We start from the raw sequence: 26,782 nt of genomic DNA on the forward strand, positions 1-26,782 counted from the left end.
TAATACTAAAACTCATTTTCTCAATTATGTAAATAATGAAAGAGTTGAAACTTGTCAATCAATATGTTCCCAGCTTTTACTAATAACCGAAGTAATCCAACAGTCACCAAAGCACATGAAATACCAAGTCAAAGGCTGGGCAATATTCGTAAAGAACTTCTCATCGCAGTGCAAACTTCACAGTAGTGCACAGACGCTATATAATGCATAGTGTGAGAGATCTCATATCAAATGTGTACAACACTCACAAAGATACTTCCAAGACTTTCCAAAAGAATAGGGTATGGAAGAAACTAGCAACATTTTTTAGCACTAGAATTACCAAGGCCTACGAAAAAACTTGCAATCCTGGCCCACTTTAAATGCATTCTCACCTCTCCGTCAGCATCTATTGTGTTGTAAATGTGTCGATCAGTAAAAGCAACAAGCAGCCTGCTATCCCAATCCCCTCACCAACGCAGAAAGGGCACCCTAAGCAACTGTGTTTGATTTTATTCAGGAAAAGATCCTAGTCGCTCCATGGGACAAAGACTTTCCGAGATTAAGGTAATAAAGCTTATGAAACTGTTTCTGGACAAAGGCAGAACCATAACAACAGTTGCATGGAGCTTCCACCTGCAGCTAAAGTCACTTCAATACACATACTTTGTGAGCATGTCCATGTCGATCAAACAGAGGAAGCTCTGCAGTTTACTTGTGACTTTACGCTGTAGGAAGGTAAGTAAATAAATCAAGGTAAATAACATTCAATCTGACTTTTATATAAGTAACATATACATGTTTTTCATATAAAGACCATCACAAAACATAACCACAAACAGGACTTTTAACAATAACTTGGCAAGCTCAGTAAGCCATGTTGTTTCGTTGAAGGACACATGTGGGGCAGACTGACTGGCAGGATGATGCCCGACCTGTTGCTGCATGCAAACAGTGCCATCTTTCGCCTTTACTCCTGGTGCAGCTGCATTGTTCTTATGTGTGAGTAGACGTTTCTTGTGGGGAGGGTTTCTGTTCTCTTTCTCCGATGTAGAACCCTCATCATTGTGTTGATCTGAGTTCATCTCTGCTATAGCATGTCTTTATTTGAAAACAGCAGTGTCAGATCGGGGCGAGCGTGAACACGACTGAGAGAATAAAAGTGAATAAAAAAAAAAAAAAACGCTAACCTTTACAAGCACCATACCTTTACACCTGCCCTTACAGACTCAAATCAAATGCATGTTTTTATTCTATAATAGTAACAAATAAGAGCAGATCACTACTCAAAATGGTGGCATCTGGGATCGAACCTCAAACGTCTTTATTACGAGTCAGCAGTTCTTACTGCTGCACAACCAAAGCAGCCGTATTAGGTGCGTGTCAACCTAACGTGAGTTCTTTTTGTGCAGTTATATTGTTGAATAAAAGTGCGCTTGTTTTGTTATACTTGTACCTTTTGTGAAAGTGGTTATTTGATACAGTATTTGGACTTCAGGCTTCACACATTATACACTTCATGTCTACATTTTGTCAATTATTACTAAAACATGAAAAACATTTCTGTTTTAACAATGTGTTTACATAGATTGTTGTAGACACAGAACACACACAAAATGCAGGAATTCCAAATGATGATATATTGTTTACCCTCTACAACTCCCGGCAACTCACACACAGGTAAACAGACTTGAGCTGAGAGAACTTTCTGCCCTTTCTGCGTTGGTGGGGGGGATGGAATAGCAAGCTGCTTGTGTTGATCGACACATTTACAACAGAAAAGATTCTGATGGAGAGGTGTGAAGGGATTTAAGGTGGGCTGGGATTACAAGTTTTTTCGTAGGCTTTGTTAATTCTAGTGTTAGTGAAGGTTAAAGGTTAAATGTATGTTGATTTGTATTTTTCTATTTCTTATATTATGCAATATTATAATATTTCCATGCATCGCTTATCTTTTTCTGTGGCACTGACTTAAATACATTTGATTCAATACTTAAGTCCAAATATAAAAATAAATTATATTTTTGATGTTTTAATGGCATGTTTGAGTTTTTTTGTGTCTGTACTAGTGTGTCTAATGCATGCAGAATTTATTTTACAGTATTACTTGCCATACTAAGTCCATTAAACCTGCCAACGAGGTGGTCTGTTAGTACTCCGCTTTGTTAACCTTCTCCGACTCCAAGAAGCACACTGCAGCTACACTTAGCCTTTGTCTTGGTCCACTGCTAGTCCACAGCTCTGAGTTTAAGTCTAAGACAGAGTTAGACGTAGACCTCAGCATTAACATTTGCAGTCACTATGCGATGCACATGTCTGTGTTATGCATTATTTGGTAGGGGGTGTTGTAAAAGCACTGTTAATGTTTGTGACACGCCACCTATTGGTACGACAAATGGAATGCATTTGATTACTAAAAATGTTTGTGCCATTTTTGGAAAGGCAGAGACATAGCAACTGGATGGACACACAGACAAAGAGACATGTATCCTTTTACTAAGGTGGATGGGATTATAGAATATTTCACAGCACATGGGTATGTTTAGTGTCATGGTGCCATGAGTTTTAATCCAAGACCCTCTTGAAGAATTGCTGCCAGGTCATTTACCTATTGCCCATGAATCTTTCTGTGGTCCTCAATGGAATGCTTTCCTTTTGCCTCACATCAATTGCCACTGTAATAATCTACTGATATTTACAGTCTTGAAAAGGGTAAGCAGGTTCCATAGAGTTGTACGGCCCTTGGTTTCAGATATTCTGCAAATGTGAAGAAAAAAAGCCCAATAAATAACTGAGCAAAGCTGAATCTAGTAAGTTGTGCCAAAACTAAAGTCCCAGATGGAATATAATGGTGTGAGCAACTTGTATGGTTAACAAGTGAAGTTCACCGAAAATGAGGCGTTTCAAGTAATCTGAAGAGGCACACTGCCAAATGAAGAAGGTCTAAGGAAGCAGCAATGATTGCGCTGGTGTAATGACAGCTGGAGGATTTTCAAACATCACCTATTTATATGCAAAGCAGGGCATGGTTGAGCAGTCAGTGGTTTGTGGAGTGTTTTAATTACTTGTTGGAAACTGCGCTGTTATGTTATGTTATGTAATGGAACCTGTTACACATACCAGAGCAGCACATACTTGAGGATGATACCTCATCTTTATATTTAGAAATGTGGCAGCAACAAGCCATCCAGGGTCTTTGGTCAAGTGAGAAAAAGGATATTGTGTTTTGGTGTATTATTGTTGCGTGTGTCAGCATTTCTGTTTTATGAAAATACAGTAAATGTAAGGTGAAAGTCTTAATATCGTTCTTAAGATTCCTGAAAAACCTAAAGCCATGTTTTAATTTGTAAGGTGTCTGAATGCAAGCACAGGTTAACAGATTATACGTCACACCATCCTTATGAATGCTCTCTAGTACACATAACCTTATAAACTCTGAAAGTAATGTTTGGCCACTTTCAGTAATGAATTTGTGAAGGATTTTACAACCAAGATGATATCTACTGCATCTCAAGGACCTTTCATCAAATCTCAGTATTAATGAGTATCTTTCTAATGTCGCTTTGAACACCTAAAGTTTTATGTTGACCATGGCATATATTTTTAAATTGCCCACTGACTTTTGCCACTGAATTTATCAGAGATGTTTCGGTAACACTTTAGTTTAGGTATTGCAAAAAGGCATCTCTTACTCATGACAAGACATTAACAAATGCTTCTTTTGGTCTTCATAACACTTATGAAACATCAGTAGGTCGGTTATTCTTCCCTGTACAGTGTGGCATTTTGACATGCTGGTGAAAGAGAAATATGCCTCAGTTCAGCCACCTCAGACCACTCTAAATTGACGTTTTGTTAGTAGGTCACATTGCAGAAATGAATAAACACTTTACTCATGTTCAGGTCAGGTTGGGGTACATGCACTGGCATAGCCCATTGCTGCACCCACCACTCGACAAAACAGTTCAGGATCCTGGTTGGCAACCCCCCCAGGCAGACACAGCCAGGTATTATGTGGGCATCCTCTTGGCCTGTTCCAGCCACTTGCATCCTCAACAACGAGGATCCTGTGAGTCGGGTCACCCTTGTGGAAGTGCGCCACAAGGCCGTAGTGCCATAACACTTTACTGATGCCTTATAAGTGTTATGAAGGTCTTGTTACCCAACAGTAAATGAGTAATAGATGCATTTTTGTAGTACCTAATCCAAAGTAAAGAATTATTAAGGAAAAGACTGAGCAACACATGGCATGAACAGGAGTTTTACTATACAATAAGCATGGGTTGAGAAGTGGGAGGTCATGTTTTACTAACATGCTGGAATTCTATGAGGAATCCTTATAAAATAATATGATCAAAGTGGAGCACATGCTATTATTTATATTGACTTTCAGAAAGCATTTGATAAGGTGCCACATGAGAGGTTGGACATCAAGCTCAGGGTTCAAGTTCAGGGTGATGTTTTTAGATGGGTGCAGAATTGGCTCAGACACAGGAAACAGAGGATGATGGTGCGAGGAACCTCTTCAGAATTGGCCGATGTTAAGAGTGGTGTCCAGCAGGGGTCAGTGCTTGGGCTGCTGCTATTTTTAATATATATAAATGATTTGGGATAGGAATATAAATAACATGATGGTTAAATTTGCAGATGATACCAAGCTAGGTGGATTGTCAGATAATCTGGAATCTGTTTAATTATTCCAGAGAGACATGGACAGCATACAGGACTGGACAGATTTGTGGCAGATGAAATTTAATGACAGTAAATATAAAGTATTGCATGTGGGATGTAAAAATGTTAGGTTTGAATACACAACAGGAGGTCTGAAAGTCAAAAGTACACCTCACAAGAAGGATTTAGGAGTTGTAGTGGGCTCGACACTATCAATTACCAATGTTCAGAAGCAATTAAGAAAGCTAACAGAATGTCAGGTTATATATCACCCTGATGTATACAGTACAAGTCCAAAATGTACTACGAAATATATTATGTAGAACGTTACATGCTTGCACGATGCAACACACTTTCTGTGGACTATAGAGCAGCACTCCACAAGTCTTATCCAGACAGCGCCAACAGGCCCTTAAGCTGTCCTATAGTACGTTCTACCGCTGCCCAAGCCTGAGAGTGGAGGTCATTATAACATCCCTCTTGTTCAGTCAGTGGGTTGGCGAGAGGGGTGAGAAGCCACGTCTTCAGCAGGTACCTACTGTCACCCAAGTAATTGTGTTATATGGTGTGATGGACGACCGGCTATGGACCGGTCGCCAACCCCAGGCCGCTAGGAGGAGCCCTCCGGACAGCATGATGGTGCCCCGAATGCCAGCAGGGCCTCATGGACTTTGTAGTTTATATACACAGCCCTGCTGGATACCTTGGGGGCCACCAGGAGTCGCTGTAGGGGGGCTAGTGGGCTCTTGCGTGCCCTATAACCCGGGAGTGCGTCACAGTCACGTGACCAGAAGAAACGATGTACTCCCGGGGTGAAGAAGAGGACTGTTTACCCTGACCTGGAAGGAAATGGACTTGTGGGTTTTGCCAGGAACCATTTCCGGGTCAGGGGATATAAAAGGACTGTGGGAAGCCCAGTACGCTGAGCTGAGCTGGGAGGTAGGGTGGCAAAGTGTCTGGGCGAGGAGGATTGGTTATTGAGAGAATTGTAGTGTTTATGAGTGGGGTGTGGAAAGTGCTTTGTGCACGGTATTTTTATAAAATAAAGAATATTTATACTTTCACCTGGTCATCAGAGTGGTACCTGAGGGTTCAAGAGGTGGACAAAGCCTCTATCTGTCACAATGGTTACATCGTACAGATAAAGTATGACTGTCACCAAAAAGATAAATGTCTTATCTTACTTGTATCTTCTCCATCATGCACCGCACCATTTCCAAGTTTGTTCCCCACACTATTTCTCAGGATGAACGAATCATGAGTTGAGCCAGGCCATCTCGCAACAACATTAGTGAGGCGCATTTTCGCATCACTGATGAATTTCACATTAATAGAGTGAAAATGCTTTCTATTTACATAGACAAATTAATTCTGTGATGGTGCCTTTATAGCAATGTGTGTGCAGTCGACTGCTCCGATTACATTGGGAAAATCGGACGTTGCTGCAAATTGCGCTTTGATATTTGCCTGTTCAACCACAGTGTACGGAAATCTTATATCTGCTTGACAAGCGGATAATACCATCCCATACAGTTGGCATGGTACGACTCAGTGATGACCGAGAAATACCGGATCGGTCAGCTAGTTCATGATGAAAAGCTCCTGTGGCTAAAAACCCAAGAGTGGACAGAACTTGCAAAGGAGCAGGTAGAGCACAATTCCTCAAAGTCTGCCTTTGTAAATCTGGTGTCAGTTCAGCACACAGTGACAAGAGGATCGGTCTTGGAAATCTAAACCGATTTAGAAGCCAGTCATCATCATGTGCCAAGAAATCAGTATGATCTCTGAATACGCGTTCTCTTCTGATCCTTCCATTTACAATGTTCTCTAACAACACTAAAGCAGCCATGGCAGTGGAATAATTTGGCCATTCTGTGCACCATTATATTGTTACAGGTTGATTACAATCAGGTGCCTTAAATTTATAAACGATATGCGGTTAATTTCAGTGTATTTGATAAATCCGTGGATGTGGATCTAAAAAAGAAAGGGAAACCACACTGGAACAAAAGCACTGCTTTGATGCTGGGTGCCGAGCAGAGAACTTGCGTACGGCAGGGATTAAGCTAGCGTGAAAATGTGCGTGGCTTTATGGCAAGTTTAGTTTTTATACATCATTACGTACATTATACAATTCAAGTGTGGAAATGGGCGTGCAAAACATTTTTGTGCATACTGACCGTTTAAAACATGAGGCCCCTGGACATTGACACAAATCAATGAATATACACAGGCCGGGTCTCCAATAGAATTAAAATATTGCAGTACTTTGTTATATTCCATGATCTGTGCCCCAGTAAATTCAAATTATTATCAATATACTACCTTTAAGTCAGTTTGTCACTGATGTCCTATACTATGTGAAATTGGAAAAAATCAAATTCTCATTTAGAGGATCTGTTCAAAACTTGTTTAAAATATGGCAGGATCTAATCAATAACATTTTAGTATAAGCTTCAATATCGGGAAAATTTTACTCTTCATTCCTTTTTACTTCAAAGATTAGTATTGTTGGCTGTCTCTCCTTTCTTTCTTTCTTTTGGGTGGGGGTTGAATTTTGGTTTTGTTAATTTTGATTTGATTGTATGGATTGTTATGTGCTTTTAATTGAAATTAATAAAAAAAATTTAAAAAGAGGTGACATGATTGAAGTGTTTAAAATTATGGAGGGAATTAGTCCAGTGGATCGAGACTGCGACTTTAAAATGAGTTCATCAAGAACACGAGGACACAGTTAGAACTTGTTAAGGGTACTTTTTGCACATAACATTAGGAAGTTTTTGTTTACACAGAGAACCACAGACATGTGGAATAAGTTACCAAGTAGTGTGGCAGACAGTAAGACTTTTAGGACTTTCAAAACTAGACCTGAAATTATTTTTAGGAGAATTAGGTAGATAGGACTGGCAAGCTTTTTTGGGCCGAATGGCCTGTTCTATTCTAGACTGTTTTAATGTTCTAAAACGTTACTGATGTTTCTAATTCAATTATAATATTCATTTTGTCATTTGTACTTTGAGCTACACTGCTGTATGAAAATGTGCTACTGTATATAAATAAAGATTGTAGTTGGCACACTGTCTAATGTGATACTGTACAGCAGCTCCAGTAATTTGTATAACTTAAGTTCCTTTCAATATTTCAAAAACACAGTCACCATTCTCAGCTACTATATGTCTTACAAAATAAAGCATGAGTTGTAGTCTACTTTTATGCTCTGAAGAAAGTACCTTTGTAAAACTGTCAGATGAAATTTTATGGAATAAAATGCTCTGAGAAAAAAAAAATTATAATCAATGTCTAATTTACATTTTAAATATTTTTTTCCTGCTTGCAGTTTGTATAAAGGCACCTAATGGACTCTCTCACAAAGAGAAAAAACATTCTCTGGTCCGATATAAACAATGCAGGCAAATTAGCCAGCAACCACCCTTCATCACATAAACAGAGTTGTGTTAGGACGTTGTTCAAAAGGATTAACACCCATGTAACACAATGGACACAAAAAAGAACAAAAGACATTATCCTTATCTTTATCATCTATTCACATCAAATGGCTACCCCAAGATATAATATATATATATATATATATATATATATATATATATATATAATATATGTGTGTGTGTGTATAAAGTGATGTGCAAGTCTCTGTCTTGCACACCAAAAAACAAGGCTGAGTCCTAGTACTTTAGCAGAGTCAGCTTTTATTCAGCTTGAAACAGGAACAGCACAGTTATTTATTGTAGCGGGATCTACGGCTTTCCTATACACAAACACAGCAATCTGGCAGGTTCCTGTTCTCTGCATTTATGATGTTCCTTGCATCACCCATCGATGGCAGGAGTCTATAGGGCAACCGCTACAGCGCTGGGAGCCTGAGGTTGCCCCGGCAACTGATATGCTGTCTTCCACAGATGCAGCGATTGCGCTTCGGGACACTCTTTGGCATGTCATCCAATTGGGGTGAGTCTCAAAAGAGTTTAGAAACATTACAATATATATAGTGATGCGTGAATCCCTGTCTTGCACCCCAAAACACGAGGCTGTGTCTCAGTACTTTAGCAAAACTAGCTTTATTCAACTTGAAACAGGAACAGCATGGTTATTTATTGCAGTGGGAGCTATCACTTTCCTATACACAGACACAGCAAACAAGCAGAGCAGGGTCAGTACCAGGTCAGTGGCCAAGTTATACTATGCCCTTCCTTTATAATGTCCCTTGCATCACCCATCGGCATGTATAGCGTGATCTTGATCAACTCGTAGTTGTTTCCGCGGTGCTATGCTGCTGCACTGTCAACCTGTGGTTGCCTCAGCATTGGAAAAACAGTCCTCCACAGACGTGGCAGTCGCACTTCGGCGTGTCGTTCTGTTGGAGGGAGGGTCCTAAAAGAGTTCATAAACCTCACAATATATACTCAGAATTTGTCTAATTATGATCAAGTAATATATTCCTGAAATAAAAATACTGCAAGTGTACCACCTGGTACTGATCGAGTCATGACATCAGGCATGCCTGATGCATATTGGCAATGATTTTACAGTACAATTGTGTGAAAGTTCTGTGCATGGCTGCTACAATTCTGTGATGCCATGGCATCCTCACAAAGCATCATGGGGCACTGGGAAAAAAAAATTGTCCAAGCCGACTACAAGGCAAATTTCCAGGAAAATATTTGGGAAACCAGGTTACCAGTGAATGCAACATATTCACTGTGAAAAATGCTTTGGCAAATTTCAACACTAATTATGACTAAATAATCAAATTAAAAAATATAAAGTACATTCCAAACATTGTGTTCACAATAATCCTCGTGCACTTTTACTTTTACAGTCCATAACTGTTAATCAAAATACAAATTAATACATTTCTCTATTGAGATAAGAGTACCAGTTAACATACAATGTTAACATTTTTTTAAAATCTTTCTTTCTTTCTATTAGTTAATGAAAATGTATTAATTTCTAAACCACTGTGCAAAATATTTTTCCTCATACTCAGCAAATTTGATTACATTTAAAATAAAAGTATGGGTTTTCTGTTATGAACTTAAATCATAAACAGGAATTAAGAATGCATAAATGTAGATGCGTAGTTGTAGTTATGATGATATTAAATATTTGTAACATAACATTGCATAACATTCTTATACCTACTTAGACCGATTCAGTGTTGGATGATTCTATTTCTTTTTATTTATCTAAATTGAACTGAGAACAAAAGAAAAAGAAGTCAACACCCAGAATAACACAGCTTAATCACATCTAAATTGATCAAACAGTACAGGACAGGACAAGACAGCAATTATTAATCACTAGAAAAATTGGATTTTGCTCTATTCTGGAGAAGCTAAATGATCTATAAAACGTTGATGCTTTCTCCCAGCTCTAGTTCAATACATAGAAGCCTGTCTCTTTTGCCGACAACTTTGATTTGTATTTCAAAATCCCACATGATACTATGGACAAGCCCCTCCAGCAGCAAAAGTCATGAAGACACGCAGGGGACTGGAAACTTATGAGGATAAATTTATTGAATCCTACTGAATCCTGTTTTGTAGAGAAATAAAGAAACAGATTGCTAGGACAATTTATTTCCCCTTGTGACTAGCCCATCTGTGACTCTTATAGTCATTAAAGTGATTCTTTTCCTTACATCTCTGCTTGATTTTTTTTGAGCCATAACTTAGAAGCTAAGACGTTTTTCCATTTGATGTTCTTAGGTGTATGGTGTTTAAATATTCCATGTTCTCATCAAGTTCAAACAAACTTGTAACTAAACATACCAGAAGCTATGATTGTGGTCTTTACTCTAATCTTTCTTAAAACACCTGGGAGATAAAAAAAATGTTTCAAAAGCATGGGGCTTTACACAAGGGTGGTCATTGTTATTTTTAAAGAATTCATATCCCTACATATGTAGAGATGCTGAGCAGAGCAGTCCTTGCTACTCATATCCATGGCACGAAAAAGAACTCCCCATGACTTTGTGAGGAAGATGATTGTTAGAATATGTTTAGAAGCGGTTTCAGTAAGAATGACCAGCTAACTTGCTGGTGTTTCACTAGGTATGATAGATAAAAAAATATTTGGAGGAAAACACTAATCGAGGGATATCTCTGGATGAAAGTAATCTGGTGTCACACACATATGCTTAGGGGGCAGCCAAAGAGCCCGAATGAGCATGAAAGAACAAAAGATGGAGGATTGAGACAAAGTACTAACACCTTTTCTCTTTCCTCAACAGAAAAACAGAAGAGCAGCAAACCAATTTTACCACAATCTCGCACAATAATACAACTTATGGCTCCCCGTGAAGACTCCACTTCTGGTTCCTTTTCTGCAGACGTCACTTCTGGTCCCATGCCGATGACTTCACTTTTGGTTTCCCTTGATGATGTCTCTTCTGGCTCTTGATGATGATGTCACTTCTGTTCCTCACTACTAACATCACTTCCTACTAAGCAATTTCTGTTTCCTGTCTGGTTTTTCTTGCCATCTGTACATTAAAGACCTGCGAAGAGCTACCTCTGTGTCAAATGTATAAATTGAGTAACCTTGAAGGACTGATACTCTGGTCAAGGATGCCAAGTCCGACAATATTATACCACAAATTCCCCCAACTCTTGCTCTTTTTGTTTCTGTGTTTTATTTATTCACACCAGTCAGACATGTTTCACCTATTTTCACCACAAGCAGATGGACACAAGTGTTTCACATAACAAAGGATGTCATTAAGCTTGAATTTATGCTCCCACAATGCTTTAGAACAAAGTAAGTACCAAAAACTACAAAGCAACATATTCCTCCTTTGGTAAAGGAAGTGTTGATTGCACTGAAATATTTGAGGATGGTACTGGCCACATTCACTTTGTTCTGATCTTAGAATGATCACGAGAAACATAACAACTAGGAAGTGAAATCAAGTTGAAATAGAAAGCCCTATGTGAAAATCTTTGTGGAAGTGCCTTTTAGGCTTCATCTGTAGTCCATAAAATTAAGAAAGAAATGCATGTGCTTTCTAACACCAAAGACAACTTGAAAAACACATTGTAACTGCAATGGATTGAAGATGACGCAATACAGACATACTTGTAATCATTTATTGGTAGCTTGAACACACACAGTGGGGTGCTCTGTCATTAGTCTATTTGAAGCCAGGTTGAAATGAACATGGACACACTGCGGCAGGATTGCACCATTGTTGAACAACACGTTGTAGTGAGCAGAGGGAGTGAAACCTGCTGAAATTCACTGAAGGATGTTGGCTTGTGCAGAGCAGTAAGATGCTTGGATACCCATCTTGCATAACCTTTAAAGTACTCCAACTCATTATGCACCATGGCATGTGCAGATCCATAGCTGATATCTGAATATTCAGTAACAGCAGACAACATAATCCATTAGTCTTCTATGATAAAGGCATTTGCCCTGTTGATGTGGGCTTGAGTGTGCAACATTGATGGTCAACCAGATTGAGCTTTGTCAGTTACATTTGTTCTTCCCACTTCAAACCGTTCTACTCACTCATAAATGTTTTGTTGATTCATGGTGTTTTTACTTCTATACTGAGTCAACAGCCTTTGGTGAATTTTTCAGCAAGTTTCACTCCCTCTGTCCAAAGAAATCTCACAACTACACAATGGTGCAGTCCTGCAGAGGAGGGTCCATGTTCATTTAACCTTGGCTTCAACGCTATGCTGTGTGTGTCTGAACTACCCATAAGCAATTGCTTCTGCTTCTTTTATTCATTGCAGTTACCATATAATTTTCAAATTACCTTTACTTTTTGTTTTACCTTAGCACATGGTGAGAGTCAGGACCCAAAAATAGAGCATCAAAATCTAACACAGAATCGGAATCATGGTCAAAAAAAGAAAGATGTATCTAGCTATTTTCATTGGCCCTAACCAACTCAGAATATACCTTTTTATTTTAAACTAGGGGTCTCTGTCCCCTGCTCGCTTCGCTAGCCATCCCCGTGTGGGCGCTATGCGCTAGCCACTTCAAGGCTCTTCCGCTCGCGTATGGGGAAGCAGATGTACAATTTAAACACATTTTTATTTTCTTGGGAATTGTTACATATGCTTAATAGACCTAACTATTTTACATTACAGCGAGTAATTAACCAAAGTGAAAATTAGTAAAATGTAATAAATTGAAAGAAAATTGTTTCATGTTGCGTTAGAGGTATTCGTTGCATTATACATTTTCATTCTGTGTGGTTTTGAAATTAACATGCAAATACTTTTTAAACTTACACTTTTACTGTAAAACTTCAGTAAAAACAATATTTGGAATTAACATTTTGTTCAATATCGCTTTGAATTTTGATTCTGTGTTTGGAGTTGCATCGTGTCAACGCAATGTATAACTGCTCGTGAGTGAATATCGTTTCTTTCTCTCTAATAAATAAACTGACTTTTTCAAATGTTTGTCCCTGTGATTTGTTAATTGTCATAGCAAAAGCTATTGTAACGGGAAACTGTAAACGTTTTAAAATAAATGTCATATCAAGATCTCCTTTGGTGTCTGTTTTCCGCAGAAGATGTACTACATTACCTTTCTTGTTGCCTGTTAAAATTTTACATGTCAGAATTGTTCGACCAATTTTGAATACAACTAATCTTGTCCTATTACATTGCCCATCACTCATACATAAATTAGACAATAACATGATACATCCTTCTTTCAACAGTAATTTGGCTGGTGGAAGACTGGACCGTGTTAACGGTTGTAAATATTCTATGGGATATTGTAAGCTGATCGGTTTTCATCGATCACCACCAAATGTTACACTATAGTCTATTGATACACACTTAATCAATTTGCGGTGTAACCAATCGACAATTTTTACATAAATTTATTTGACTTCATCATTTCTCGGTGCTAGGATTGCCAGTGTGCTCATTTCTTCTGTTGATAACCCTTCAGAATTAAATTTTTCATTAAGATTTGGAGATAAGTCTTCTTCTTTTATTAGGAACTTAGTGAGGAAAATGTAAAAATGTATAAGAGCTGAGAGTTCAGGAACTGTGTCTGACAAAAGCATTCACATGAATGAGAGGTGAGAGGACCGTGGGCATGGGCTGTTAACCTGAAATGGTCGAGAGTAGGGCAGAACTTGAAAAACTCTCTTGGCAATAGTCTCATCTCGCAGGACTTGAAAACATTTCTTGGAAGTAGTCTTGTCTCGTCTCGTCTCAAGATTTTTTTTTATAATAGAGAGATTTAAATCCAACACAATATTTTGTGTGGCACACCTTTGTCATTAAATAGATGTCACATGATAAATGTAATTTCCATAAACAACTTGGCTGCAGCCAACAAAAAAAACACAAAATGGTGGTAACCCACAGAAAAATAGTATTTCAAAAAGGGCTGTCATGAGCTTACTAGCATAAATATTACAAGCGCTCTCCATACCAAATATAAGTAAACAAAAGGTACTTATGAATGATCCTGGATTGTTGGTTGAGGGAGTGTTTAGCACCACCACTATTGAAACGATGAATGAGGAATATTCTCATGAAAGAAGAGTGCCATATCTCTCCAGTAGTAGTCACTTATAGTTTTGTTTTGTGTTTTCTGTGATCAGATTTCTAACAACATTTAATAACCAACACAACATTACTCATTACAATCAAATTCAAAATAAACACCACTGGTGATCCACCTACCCTACCCCATATTAAGAAATAATAGAAATATAGGAAGACTCAAGACAGCTACACAAGGGTGTCATGAAAATCACATGGACAGAAACTAAAAGGCTAAGGAGAAAGGCCAAAAATGTATCAAAGATCACAGACACCAACCACGCAGCTTCCTACCATCCAAGCAGCTGAAGATCACCATCTTATTATTGCAACTAATGACCTGTTAATCTGCAATGCAGAATTTTCACGAAAGTTCAAATTATAGAAAAACACTTTTCACAAATGTATGGAAAAAGAGTCTGAGAAAAATCCAGTGCCAACTTGGTAGCAATAGAGGACAAGGAGAAGAGCATCTGCTGCATAAGGGCAAGACAAATGTAAGAGGTTGAGGAGAAAAATAATCAGGTGAGAGAGAGGACTATAATACGAGAAAACTGAGGAAAGCTAGTCAGATGAAAGACCAAAAGGGAAAGACTGGAGAATAGTTTGAACACATAGGAAACTACTGAGGGTGTAGGGGTCCCACAATGCTTATGTATTATGAGATATGTAGTTAGGTGAATTTAACAATTTTAAATTGAATATGTAGGGTTATTTGAAGGAAAATCTTTGGAAAACAGTATATCAGAACAAAGGTATGGTGGGGAGACTTCAATAGTATTGATTAGCAAAATTAATAGTATTGCTTAGCAAAATTCTACAAAACATTTTTGTGGCAAATACTGACCTTGTACACTAAATATTTCCCAGGATATTTGTGTTGCTGTCTGCTTTTTTCCAAGTGCCCCGTGATATTTTGTGAGACCTTTCAAGCATGCTAACTGTAATGCTGGGCAGACACAGTGAGATTTCTTAGAAATCGTAGAAAAGCAACTACTCACACTGCACAACAGAGTTGGCAATCGTACATTTGTGTTCAAACTGTGCTAGCACAGTGCCTCACAGCTCCGATTACATATATCGCCACAATAATTGGTCCAGCATAGCTGGCAGAATTTTTCCCTAGCCCTCAGGGACACTTATACGACCATTGCACCATTATAATCCACTCAAAACTAGTTCAGTTCCTCCTTCCCCATTGACTTTAATGCACTTTGAGTTTGTCGAAAATGTCAAACATTTCTGTGATTTCAGCAGGCTCAATGAAAACTGCGCAATGTTCGCTTATCATTAGTCTTCAATTTATGAAGTTTAGCATAAAGGTAAAGACCTGTAGACTGCTTTCTGCAAAGACCCTTACAGGGAGGCACATAGCTTCATCCAGACAGACAATTACAAAAAGAGGTTGTGATGGATAAGATAGTGAATCACCACATATCTTAAGAACTGACCTCAGATGAACGTAAAAGAAGAAAGAAGTAGGAGGAACAGTGACCAAGACCTTAGTGGCCTATAAAGTTCTGGGTCCTGAGACATCAAGAATATCTCAGAGTGCTGATACCCTAATAAGGCCAAGGTGAAAATGAAGATCTGGCATCCATCAAATTCCTTTTGAAAGATCGGAATGTGCCAGACTGTGCAGAAGCCCAAGTGTCTCACAACTGAGCATTTGATCCCAAGAGTACAAGAAATGAGATGACTGCAGTTAGGAAGGTGTCACTTCAATGCTAGTGATGTGAAGGAAAGAACAAAGAGGGAGTGGAGGGAAATCAAAGGAAGTTAAATGGTGAGCTAGGATAGGTTAATCCAAATCCAGAATGGAAGAGGTTGGGAGCATGAGCTGATTACATCGCGTTGCCACACCCACCATATGACAAACCACCCTGATTGGGATCCAAGTGCAGCCGTGCAACAGGTGACACCTCAGCACCACACTGAACAGTGTACATCAAATGGTAAAATTCTAAATCTTGTTCTAACTGTTATTGCCTTGTTGAGAATGTCAAATAGAGGGCTGCAGGAGGTGATAAAGGGAGTATAGAGCTAACAATTTTAAAAAGATAAATGATATTCATAGCCAATCAAAATTTGAAATAAAGGGGACAAGATGAACAAAGGGAGAGTAATTACTTAATGCCCTATGGAATTAGCTGGATACAGCAATGCCCTGAACTAAGCTATAAACATCTAGGCCAAGCACCTAAATGAACTTGACAAAGGACAGAGGGAGGGAGGCATGACCGTTGACAAAGTCATTTTAAGTGGAAATGGGAGGATTTTCAGACAATTAATTTTATACACGGCATCATCATGAGAATTTTTTGTAGGGATCAAATATATGAAGCTCAGTTTGTAGAAGACAACAACAGGTGACTCAAGAGAAAGATTCAAAGTAAAAGAAACAAATATAACTTTTTCAATCTTTGGAAAGGGTTGGATAAGAAAGGTTATAAAATAACAAGAGTGAGACGGAGAAACTGTAGGATAAACTAGAAGAGGTTTCAGAACTGAGCAGCTCTAAGACAGAACAAATCAGCTACCAATTTAACAGGGAAAACAAGCTCAAAGTCAGCAACAAAAGAAGATCAAAACAAAAAAGCGTCAGAGAAGAGAAATTCTCTCTCACTGGAAAATAGTTTCCACTCAACAAATAAAGTTCAAACAATAAGGGAGCATGAGGCCTGCTCTTAAATCAAATGACTGCCACATATGAAAGGGCACGTAAGCCATGCCTCTTGATACCCATCATGTCATAGCAACTAAAATACAAAATGGCAGAGCTGATGATGTCATCATGCCGAAAGAATACAAATAATTAATACATGAAAAAAATAAATATAAGAAAGCTAAAGTTTCATTTCAAGTAGTGTCTGGTCTGCAATAATGATGACAATATCTGAATTGTTTAATATGAAAGCTGAAAGGATGGACTAATGATGATAACATTATTAAACATCACAACAAACTCCATACAACTTAGAACTCACTAGGGAAATGTAAAATTTATATACAGGCAGTCCCTGGGTTACGTACGAGATAGAGACTGTAGGTTTGTACTTAAGTTGAATTTGTATGTAAGTCAGAACAGGTACATTATTTTAATAAATGCTATTGTTGACCGACTGTAACCAAGTGCTCTGCCAATGAATGATGGAGTTTCACCTCTCTCTGACCTTTTTATTATTTCTACTTTATTTTCAATGGTGATGGTTTTTCTCTTCTTTACTGTATCACCAGCATTTGCATCAGATTTGTGTTTCAGAGACATTCTTGAAGGGTGAAGACAAAAGGTTAAGATGAGCTCTTCTGTACAGCACTGTACACGCTATCACAGCAGGCAGGCATCCCTCATCAGCACATCTGATGTACTGACAAGAGACAACTTCCTGCTATGTGCGTAACAGTACAAGCAGGCTTGCTATTGAGAATGACTGGGGACAGCGAGGGGGGGGTTCATCACCAGCCCACCTCACAGTCACCTCCACTACAGTATGCTGCCTGCAGCGTCCGCCCACCGAGAACGAACACGGTGCGGCCAAAGGCGGGTAGTGAATCGCCCAACCCCAGTTCAACAGGCAGCCATCCGAGGCACACTACAATGCTACCCCTGCCGCCCCGTTCAGCCACAACCGGGTCACCGCTTGCAGCATTACCAGCTGTGTGTGCTGGGCAGGCAGTGAAATGCCCCCTTCTGCTCCATCCAGCCTGCGTCCAGTCAGGAGCACTAGCTGCGGCAGCGTAGTGGGCAGGCAGCGAACCCTCATCACCGCTTGCTGCCGGGAGCGGCCCGAGGGACACTACACTGCGTGAGCAGTGAAATCGCCCCCTTCCAGCCACTGCTTGCAGCAGCCCCAGGACGAAGATGATGGAGCAGCAGTTACTGAGGCGCATGCGTCGCAGCTGCGTCCTCATTCGTAAGTCATAGTTCGGATGTCCGTAATTTGGGGACGACCTGTATTTGAATTCCTTTTTTGTATCAAGTTGACAGCAAGATAACATGACAAAGCAAAATCGAGCATCCATCAATGTTATAAATGGGGCATTGTGTTCTGCCAGGCAACAAGGGAAGAGAATGAGGGCCTGAGAAATGAAATGTATTCAATAAATGGCCCAGAATCAAATCAAGGAAATCAGCAACACATCTGAATAAAATCACTAAACTAAAAAAAGCATTGTGAAGAACATCGAAGCAAGAATTCAAGAGCCAGAAAACTAATCACAAGAAAGCACACTAGAGTTTGTTATTCTCCACAATCTTGGACATCCTTCTGTTCAAGAACACTGGCTTAAATATCATCAATTCTCAAAACCCCCAAAAGATAAGGTGTTGTGTTCTGTCAACCCATACTCAAAATGATGGGTTCTAACACGATGTTGCAGTCTTTTCCAAACGTGACAAAAAATATTTTTTAGAAGCACGTAATACAAGGAAATCGTCATAAAACTGTTGTTCTTCTAAGCACTTAAAAAATAGTGAATCAAAATATTTCCAGAGATCAGAAAAAATATTACTAAACAAGGACGAATGGACAACTTTAGAGCAGTTGGCAAGTGGCAATATAGCAAAACTGACCCACCTGATTCGGGGTGCATGAACATTTGAATGACTTATTCCAAGCCAAGCAAGATTTGCTTCAAAGTACATTCGAGAAATTGAGGCATAGTTTGAACAATCAGAGGGCTCCTAACCCTGTTTTAGAAGAAGTGAAGTTATGGAAAGATTAACAGAGGCATTTGTTTTTGTGGAGAAAATACTGTAGTAGCATTTGAGGTCAGAAAATGAAGCATAGACAAATAATTCCGAAAAATTGGCTAGAAGGTCAGCAGAGAGGGTATCAAGGTTTGTGGGGTTCTTTTAATCAATGAACCCAAAGTCTTAGAGGTGTGCGTGAGTAAGAATACTGTAAAGATGAGAAACAACATTTAAGCTGAGAAATATTCCCCTGTCTTGAATGACTCAAACCATTGGCAAAATGAATGGCAAAAGTCTGATATTATGATCTTAGCAGCCAGCCAAAGAAATGCAGGATAATCTATTGTAGTTGTGAATAATGCAAACTAATTCATGTAATCTGCAAATTTTCTGCAAAAATGTGTATGAAAAGGGAAAGGATGGTTGTTTTGGAAATACTGGAGAACAATGAACAATGAAAAAGATAATGATTTGACAGAGATTCAATAAATAATGTTGATAACAAATCTTGTATGTTACGTGATTACACGGAGAAGCCATGCACTGTCAGCTGACATGAAAGTGTTGGTAATGTTATGTTTAATGGTCACAGGTAAAATACAACTTTGCAATAGTGATGATTTAGGTATGTCAGAACCAGGCACTTCTTGAATTTTGCACAAACATTGTACTCCCTTACGACACGTTATTTAATACACAGAATTCCCTATGAATTCACGTTATGTGAATGCAAGGTGCGTTCAAGAAAATCAGCATACGCATAAAGATTATTGCCCAAAGTGTGGATGAGAATGCATATGTGAATCACAAGCAATGTCACAGTGTCAATACACACGTGGTCACGGATGTAAACTGTGTTGTAGTAGCCAGCATATTACACTGAAAATAAGTGGGATTGGATGGGTGATTAACAGCGAATTGTCAAACAGGCACGCTGAGCTTTGCATTCCACAAACCTTTGGAATAGTCCCATTATACTTTACAAGCCCATGAAGGTTCAGGGCCAGGGCATTAGACAAACTGAGCCTCATAGAAGATATAGTGGGATCATGGAGAGAGACATGGCATGTGACTCTGTATGACCATCTGGAACAGTGGAAGATTGAATGTGACTTCAGAAGCTGCACAAGAATAGTGGTGGCTAGTTTCAGTAACTTACTTAATGTGATGTTTCCCTTGGCCATATCAATGGAAGGTGATTCTTCTGAAAGTATGGCTGTGGATCAATGTTTGTTAAATAAATGTGCCTGTCATCAGGCTCAACTCTCATTCGTTATGTGTCGAGGTGCTTGCTACAATATTATTTTTCATTTTGCGAACTGGCAACAATTGCATCCAACTTGTTAAATACCCTACCTAATTATGTTTTTCTTCTTCTTCTATTACTTTGAATTTTATTACTGTCATTATCTTTGTGTTGAAGCTTAGCATTTGCATCAGAAAACTACAAAGTGTCATCATGATTTCCAAGGAAACTTCACAATATCTTCATGAGTGCAATTTTGCAGCTCATCCATTCTCAACCGTGAATTTCTACTCCTAGCTGGCAGTACAAGTAGGCCGCTAAATACTTCTCATGTCCTACTCTGAGGAAGGACACATTTTTTATCTTAGTCAGACTTGTAGTGCAACTCTTAGGAGAAATTCTGAGATGCTTGATAAATAAGGGTATGAATCTCCTTCTGTTGTTCACTGCAACAACACTTAGACCTTGAGAATCACTTCTGCTACTTCTATACTACATTGTTGTCTTGACGTGATGCTAGAACAGAACTATCTCAGGTACACAACTGACTGATAAAGAAAGTAATTAACAAAAAACTGTTATTGACAAAAATATCCAAATAATGCACAGAAAACATAAATAAACAGACAGTGATTAAAAGGACTAAAGGCAGTGATGAAACACACGAAAAACATAACAGCACTGACATTTTAGACATCTTGCCAGCAGTTTCAGATAGACAAAGGTGGAGGAGTTTAAATACTTGGGATCAACAGTACAGAGTAACAGAGATTATGGAAGAGAGCTGAAAAAGAGACTTAACACAGGGTGGAATGGGTGGAGAAGAGTGTCAGGAGTGATTTGTGACAGATAGATATCAGCAAGAGAGAAAGGGAAGGTCTACAGGACGGTAGTGAGACCAGCTATGTGTTATGGGTTGGAGATGCTGGCACTGACCAGAAAGCAGGAGACAGAGCTGGAGGTGGCAGAGTTAAAGATGCTAAGATTTGCACTGGGTGTGACGAGGATGGATAGGATTAGAAATGAGGACATTAGAGGGTCAGCTCAAGTTGGATGGTTTGGAGACAAAGTCAGAGAGGCAAGATTGTGTTGGTTCGTACATGTGCAGAGGAGAGATGCTGGGTATGTTGGGAGAAGGATGTTAAGGATAGAGCTGCCAGGCAAGAGGAAAAGAGGAAGACCTAAGAGAAGATTTATGTATGTGATGAGAGAGGACATGCAGGTGATGGGTGTAACAGAACAAGATGCAGAGGACAGAAAGATATGGAACAAGATGATCTGCTGTGGCAACCTCTAACTGGAGCAGCTGAAAGAAGAAGTTAGCAGTTTCAGATAGACGTTACCGGACGTTGTATTGGATAAAGCACAGCAAGTTGAAACAGTCAAGAGAATGATTTTTGCTGAAACCCCCATACTCAGAATTCAACATATAAAGGGGAAAGAAACTCAAGAATAACAGTTTCTTTGTGTTATTTGGCAGTCTTATGACAAGAAGCAGTCTTATAATGATCCTGACTACAGTTGTTACGATTTACATCAACAGAACATGGTACAAAAGATCCATCAACCTGGAGACCAAACTAATTCTCCTACATACACTCTAAGTATAATTGTTGACACTTACAAGGCTGAACACTAAAGAAGTTAGACTACGATTGCATTGACAAGTTTGACATGTGCTGCCATTGACTGGTATTACACTTAATAAACAATACCAAAATACAGCAATCAATTCTTGTATGCCAGACCTTCACATATCTAGTGGCCAAATGGAACTTTCAACTATCTGGTCACATATGCTGAATGAACAATAAGTTAGTGAAAAGTGTAAAGCTCAGGACTTGGAAGAATGTTCCCACTGGTGAATGGCTAAGCAGTATTATAGGGGGTGGCAACATTCACATCCAGATACCCCTTAATGGCTCTGTGATAAAGATGTTGATATTTCTATTTATTTTTTGAGTGGCCTAAGTCATGAATGCTGTAATCACAAAATTGGGGCATATAAAAGTAAGACTTTGGTCAATTTCCTATTATAAATCCTGGAATTGTATTCTTGGATTTTATTCATTCTCCTACAGAAGAAAATAATTAAAAAATAAGCCGTGTACAATTTTGCATTTTATGCCAATACTTCAAGTTGACATGCCTGGTCTATTAATCTCATTGTAATGCAGGATTTGCTGTGCTTAAACTTGATTTATTAGCTCTATAATGTCAGAAAGCTTTATTTATTGTTACCTCTAGCATGTATCTAAGTTGCAATACATCTTTCTTGATGAGTGAAAAATAAATTCTTGACTGCAAATTTTGAAATTTACGTAAATGTTATTTCAAGCAAACTAGTTACCATCAAGCAGACTAGTTATCAATGAGATGGAGGGTGCAATGAAAGAAATGAGTGGAATGACAGTCTGTCTTCTACCTTTAATTTATTTCACCATTTTATTTATTGATTTTTTACTATTTAACTGTTTTTTTTTCTTTAACTGTGAGGAGGTAACATGTATGTGTAGCCCTTAGGTAAACAAAACAAATGTAGCAACATCTTTTTGGAAGTTAACATTTACATAAAAAGCACAATTTCTGAAAATGCTTTCTGATCAATTCTAAAGCTCCTGAAATGCAAATTATTTAAAGTGAATGTCAGACTTACTGCAGATGAAAGGAGCTCTCCGCCGATGTTGTGAATTTCTGATTTCACCTGACTGCAGATTTTAAGCTGATGTGAATACAGCTTGATTTGTTGTAAATATGCTAGCAGATCTTGTTTACATGATGGATCTTGACACTAAATAAAAAAATAAGAAAAAAGATTAATCTTTGCAGCCATTTTGATGAGATATAAATTGAAAAAGCACTATATGATATATATATATAGATAGACAGATCATTGTTTTTAAATAACCTTTATTGTGAACAATAACAAGAAAATATCAACATATCAATTTAAACAATCAATGACAAGAAAATAAATTTTGTAATAAACAGATGAGGCAAAGATCAGACCACCACTACTCCCCCTTACACTCTTCCTTAATAATTAATTATCATTAATCAGCACATGTAGTTGAAGCCCACCAATGCTTTCACTTTCACTTGCCCACCACAGTGAAATCAGAAGTTCATTTTCAGCTCCCCTTCATCAACTGAGCACAGCACCCCTTTCACCCCCCCACATATTTTCAAACACCCGCATTCTTTTCATATGTTTATAAAACTCCATTCTTATTCTTGAATAAATATTCAACTTAAAAATCAAACAAATATCCATAGGTTCTGACCCACATTGCTTATTATTTTGACTTTTTAAAATAGCCAGCTTTGCTTCACCTAATAGAAAGTTGAACAGTTGCATCCTGCATCGTGTTTTCTTATTATATTTAATTCCAAAAATGAACAGGACTTCATTAAAAGTTCCAATCAAATTGATACACGAAGCTTCAAAGAATTTGAAAAATATCCTCAGTCTATTGCAATACAAAAACAAATGAAAAATTGTTTCTTTTTGTCCACAGAAAATGCAAGAATCATCATTCTTTAATAATTTTTAAAAAGGAGTTGGTGGCAGTGATCCCATTCCCAATTCTCCACTGCAAGTCTGCAGTTCTTTTGTTGCTTGGCGGCTTGTAGAGCTACCTTCACGCACGCCCACTGTCCCCTTCCACTCCCAGCTTCTCCCTCCACGGAGTGTCCAGCACAGATATCAATGCAGGAAAGTGAATCATCTTGATGCAGTACTCTCAAGCTCTTTCTTAGACAGAGAATCAAATCCTACCACTATACCTTTTAGTGAACTGAACAACTGAATGGTCCTGAAGTAATGAGTGGTCCACAGTGGGGCAAACATTCAACTTATTACCATTGGAGCTGATGGAGTCATTGAGCAAGTGGTAGTCTTTAGCTATGGAGGAGAGAAAGTGCTGAATCATCCTGACTGACTTTACTTTAAGAAGAGAGGCCAAGACTTCAGCATCAATGAATGACTTTGTAGTGGCATCATAAATCTGTGCCCGTTTCACTACCTGGTTCTTAATAAGAACTGAAACAAAACTGTCACTGTGCAAGATGGGGCATGAAAAGACAGAGTTAAAAATTAAAGGTTCATTTTGTAGCCAACCGGTTGTATTAAAATTCCTCTTAAACACTAAGTCCCAAGTTAATAGGTCACCTCTGTAAAATTTTGGCAACACAGAAAGGTCAATTTTTTGTAAATTTATCACCAAAAGTGCTTCATCAAACCCTAACCCACCCACACGACGAAGGAAACTCAGTGCTAACTCCCTCCAACTCAGGGAATACGAAACGCAGAAAAACTTCTGTAGGACTTGGAGCCTGAGGGCTGCAACTTTTGAGGGGATATCCAGAAGTCCCTGACCGCCTTCTTCCAACGGTAAAAACAGCACACTCTGCTTTAGCCAATGCAAGCCGTCCCAGAAGAAATCGACCAAGCACTGAGGCCACTAAATTATTGATGACTATCACCCTCCCTCTGTATGACAGTTTAAGTACGATCCATTTCTACCTGTTCAGACGAGAGGTCACTTTCTCTAAGAGTCCCTCCCAATTACTCTCGTCCACCCCCTCACTGCCCATGACCACCCCAAGATACCTGAAGCACTTCCTGTTCCACTTTAGGCCACCAGGCAAATCTAGTAGTGGACATCCAGAACAGGAGCCCAGTAAGAAGGCGTTACTCTTAGTCCAATTGATTTTTTGCTGATGATATGTTCTCATCAAATTTGTTGGCAAGAACTTAAAACTTCAATGTCCCCCTTCGATTTGATGAAGACCACAATATCATCAGTGTAGGCCAAACATTTGAAAGTAACACTTGGGCAGGATGGAAACGTCACCCCCTGTAGTCTCCCCTCAGCTGAAAGAGAAACGGTTCGATGGCCAATGCATAAAGAATGCCGGAAAAGGGGCAGCCCTGCCGAATTCCCCTCCTGACTGGAAACGGTGTGCTCAGAGTGCAATTAACTTTTAAAATTCCAAAAACATTGATTGTACAGCAGTGCAATCATTTGAACAAAATTATCCCCGAACCCAAAACATTTCAATGTTTTATACAAAATCCGGTGATCTACTCAGTCAAAAGCTTTCTCCTGGTCAATCGATAATATTCCTAAATCCATCCCAGAAAGATTCGAGGCTGAAATGATATCCCGCAATATAAAAATGTTGTCATAAATACTCCTGTCAGGTACACAGTACATCTGACAGGGACTGATGAGCAGGTCCATCACAGTCCTCAGGCAGCTGGCCAGGGCCCTTGAGAAGATCTTATAGTCTGAGCATAGCAGGCTCACGGGGCGCCAGTTCTTTATTTGACAAAGGTCGCCCTTCTTAGGCAACAGAGTGACGACTGCTCTTCTGCAGCTCAATGACAATTCCCCATCCTGTATACTTTCTAAGAACACCGCGTACACCTCTGCACCCAGCAGGTACCAGAAATGTTTATAGAACCCAGCTGGGATGCCATCGAGTCCTGGTGCTTTCCCAGTATTTAAACCAGTCAGTGCATCTGATAACTCCTGAAAGCTGATGACTGCCTCCAGCTTCATCTTGACCGTGGCTGTAAGTTTAGGTAATCCATGCAAATAGTCCAACATGGCAGAATCATCAATTAAACCATCCTTAAATAAATCTGAGTAAAAAGACACCGCAAAGTTCATGATCTCCTCTGTGGTGTGCAGCTTGCGACCTTTAACGTCCTGCAGCATGTGGATCACTTTACTCTCGGCCTCTTTCTTTTCCAGATTAAAGAAAAATTTTGTTGGTGCGTCCAGGTGATTTAAAGTTTGAAAACTGTTTTTTTGTGTTTTTTCTGTCCACCCTGGTCATCGGACCTTACTTTATTCTTTGTTAATTAGTATTTCTTTCTTCATCTTGTAAAGCACTTTGAGTTACATCATTTGTATGAAAACATGCTATATAAATAAATGTTGTTGTTGGATATGGACAACGTGACCAACCACCAAGAGTGGTATCTGGACTGGGGTAGCGTGGGGAGCGCCCACCAAAAATTTAGAATGAGTTGGTCAGTTCATTAGGAGAACCATTTATGAAAATTAAGGGGCCTGTGCTCCGGGACACAGAGAGGCACACACAAGGTCATCGAAGTCTAATAACACTGCGCACTCTCAACCGAGGTGAGATGTATATGAAAGGTAAGGGCCATGTGCCCTATACACAGAGGGATGCCGTTTGTGTGTCCCTTCAGTTACATACTCTGGGTGCCAAGGGGTAGCCCCTGGTTCTCAAGGTCTAATACTGACTACCCACTATGGATACAGAGGGGTCCCACCCTCCCCTCCGCAACACACACCTAGTGCCCCAAATACGCTTTGATCAGCTCTGCTGGTAGCACTAGGTTGAATTTACCAAAAATCTATACATGGGATGCCAATTTATTGCTTGGCTACTTCACAACAGTAATTCATTCTTACTAGTTGGGAAATTAATTAGTAAATATAGTGCTTTACATAATAAATACAGATTCATTGTGCCTTATGGATTTTACAATGCTGTAGACCCTTGGGCAGGTAAGTGCCCTGCTCTCAGATGAGATCAGAATCTTTCTGTAGCTTGCCAGCTACAGTGCACTGACAGCCTGGGTAATGAATATATTGCTTTTGAATAACAAAT

The 26,782-nt window shown here is 39.1% G+C and overlaps 1 protein-coding gene across 1 annotated transcript in view; it reads right to left on the bottom strand.

Moving 5' to 3' along the window:
- LOC114645628 (catenin alpha-3-like) overlaps positions 1–26,782 on the bottom strand; it is a 1,052,567-nt gene that overhangs the window by 35,626 nt on the left and 990,159 nt on the right. Inside the window, exon 10 of the mRNA XM_028793457.2 lies at positions 22,788–22,922. Coding sequence (XP_028649290.2) covers positions 22,788–22,922 — 135 coding nt within the window. The remainder of the gene's footprint in view (positions 1–22,787; positions 22,923–26,782) is intronic.

Source organism: Erpetoichthys calabaricus, chromosome 2 (assembly GCF_900747795.2).
Source record: "Erpetoichthys calabaricus chromosome 2, fErpCal1.3, whole genome shotgun sequence".
NCBI lineage: Eukaryota > Metazoa > Chordata > Cladistia > Polypteriformes > Polypteridae > Erpetoichthys > Erpetoichthys calabaricus.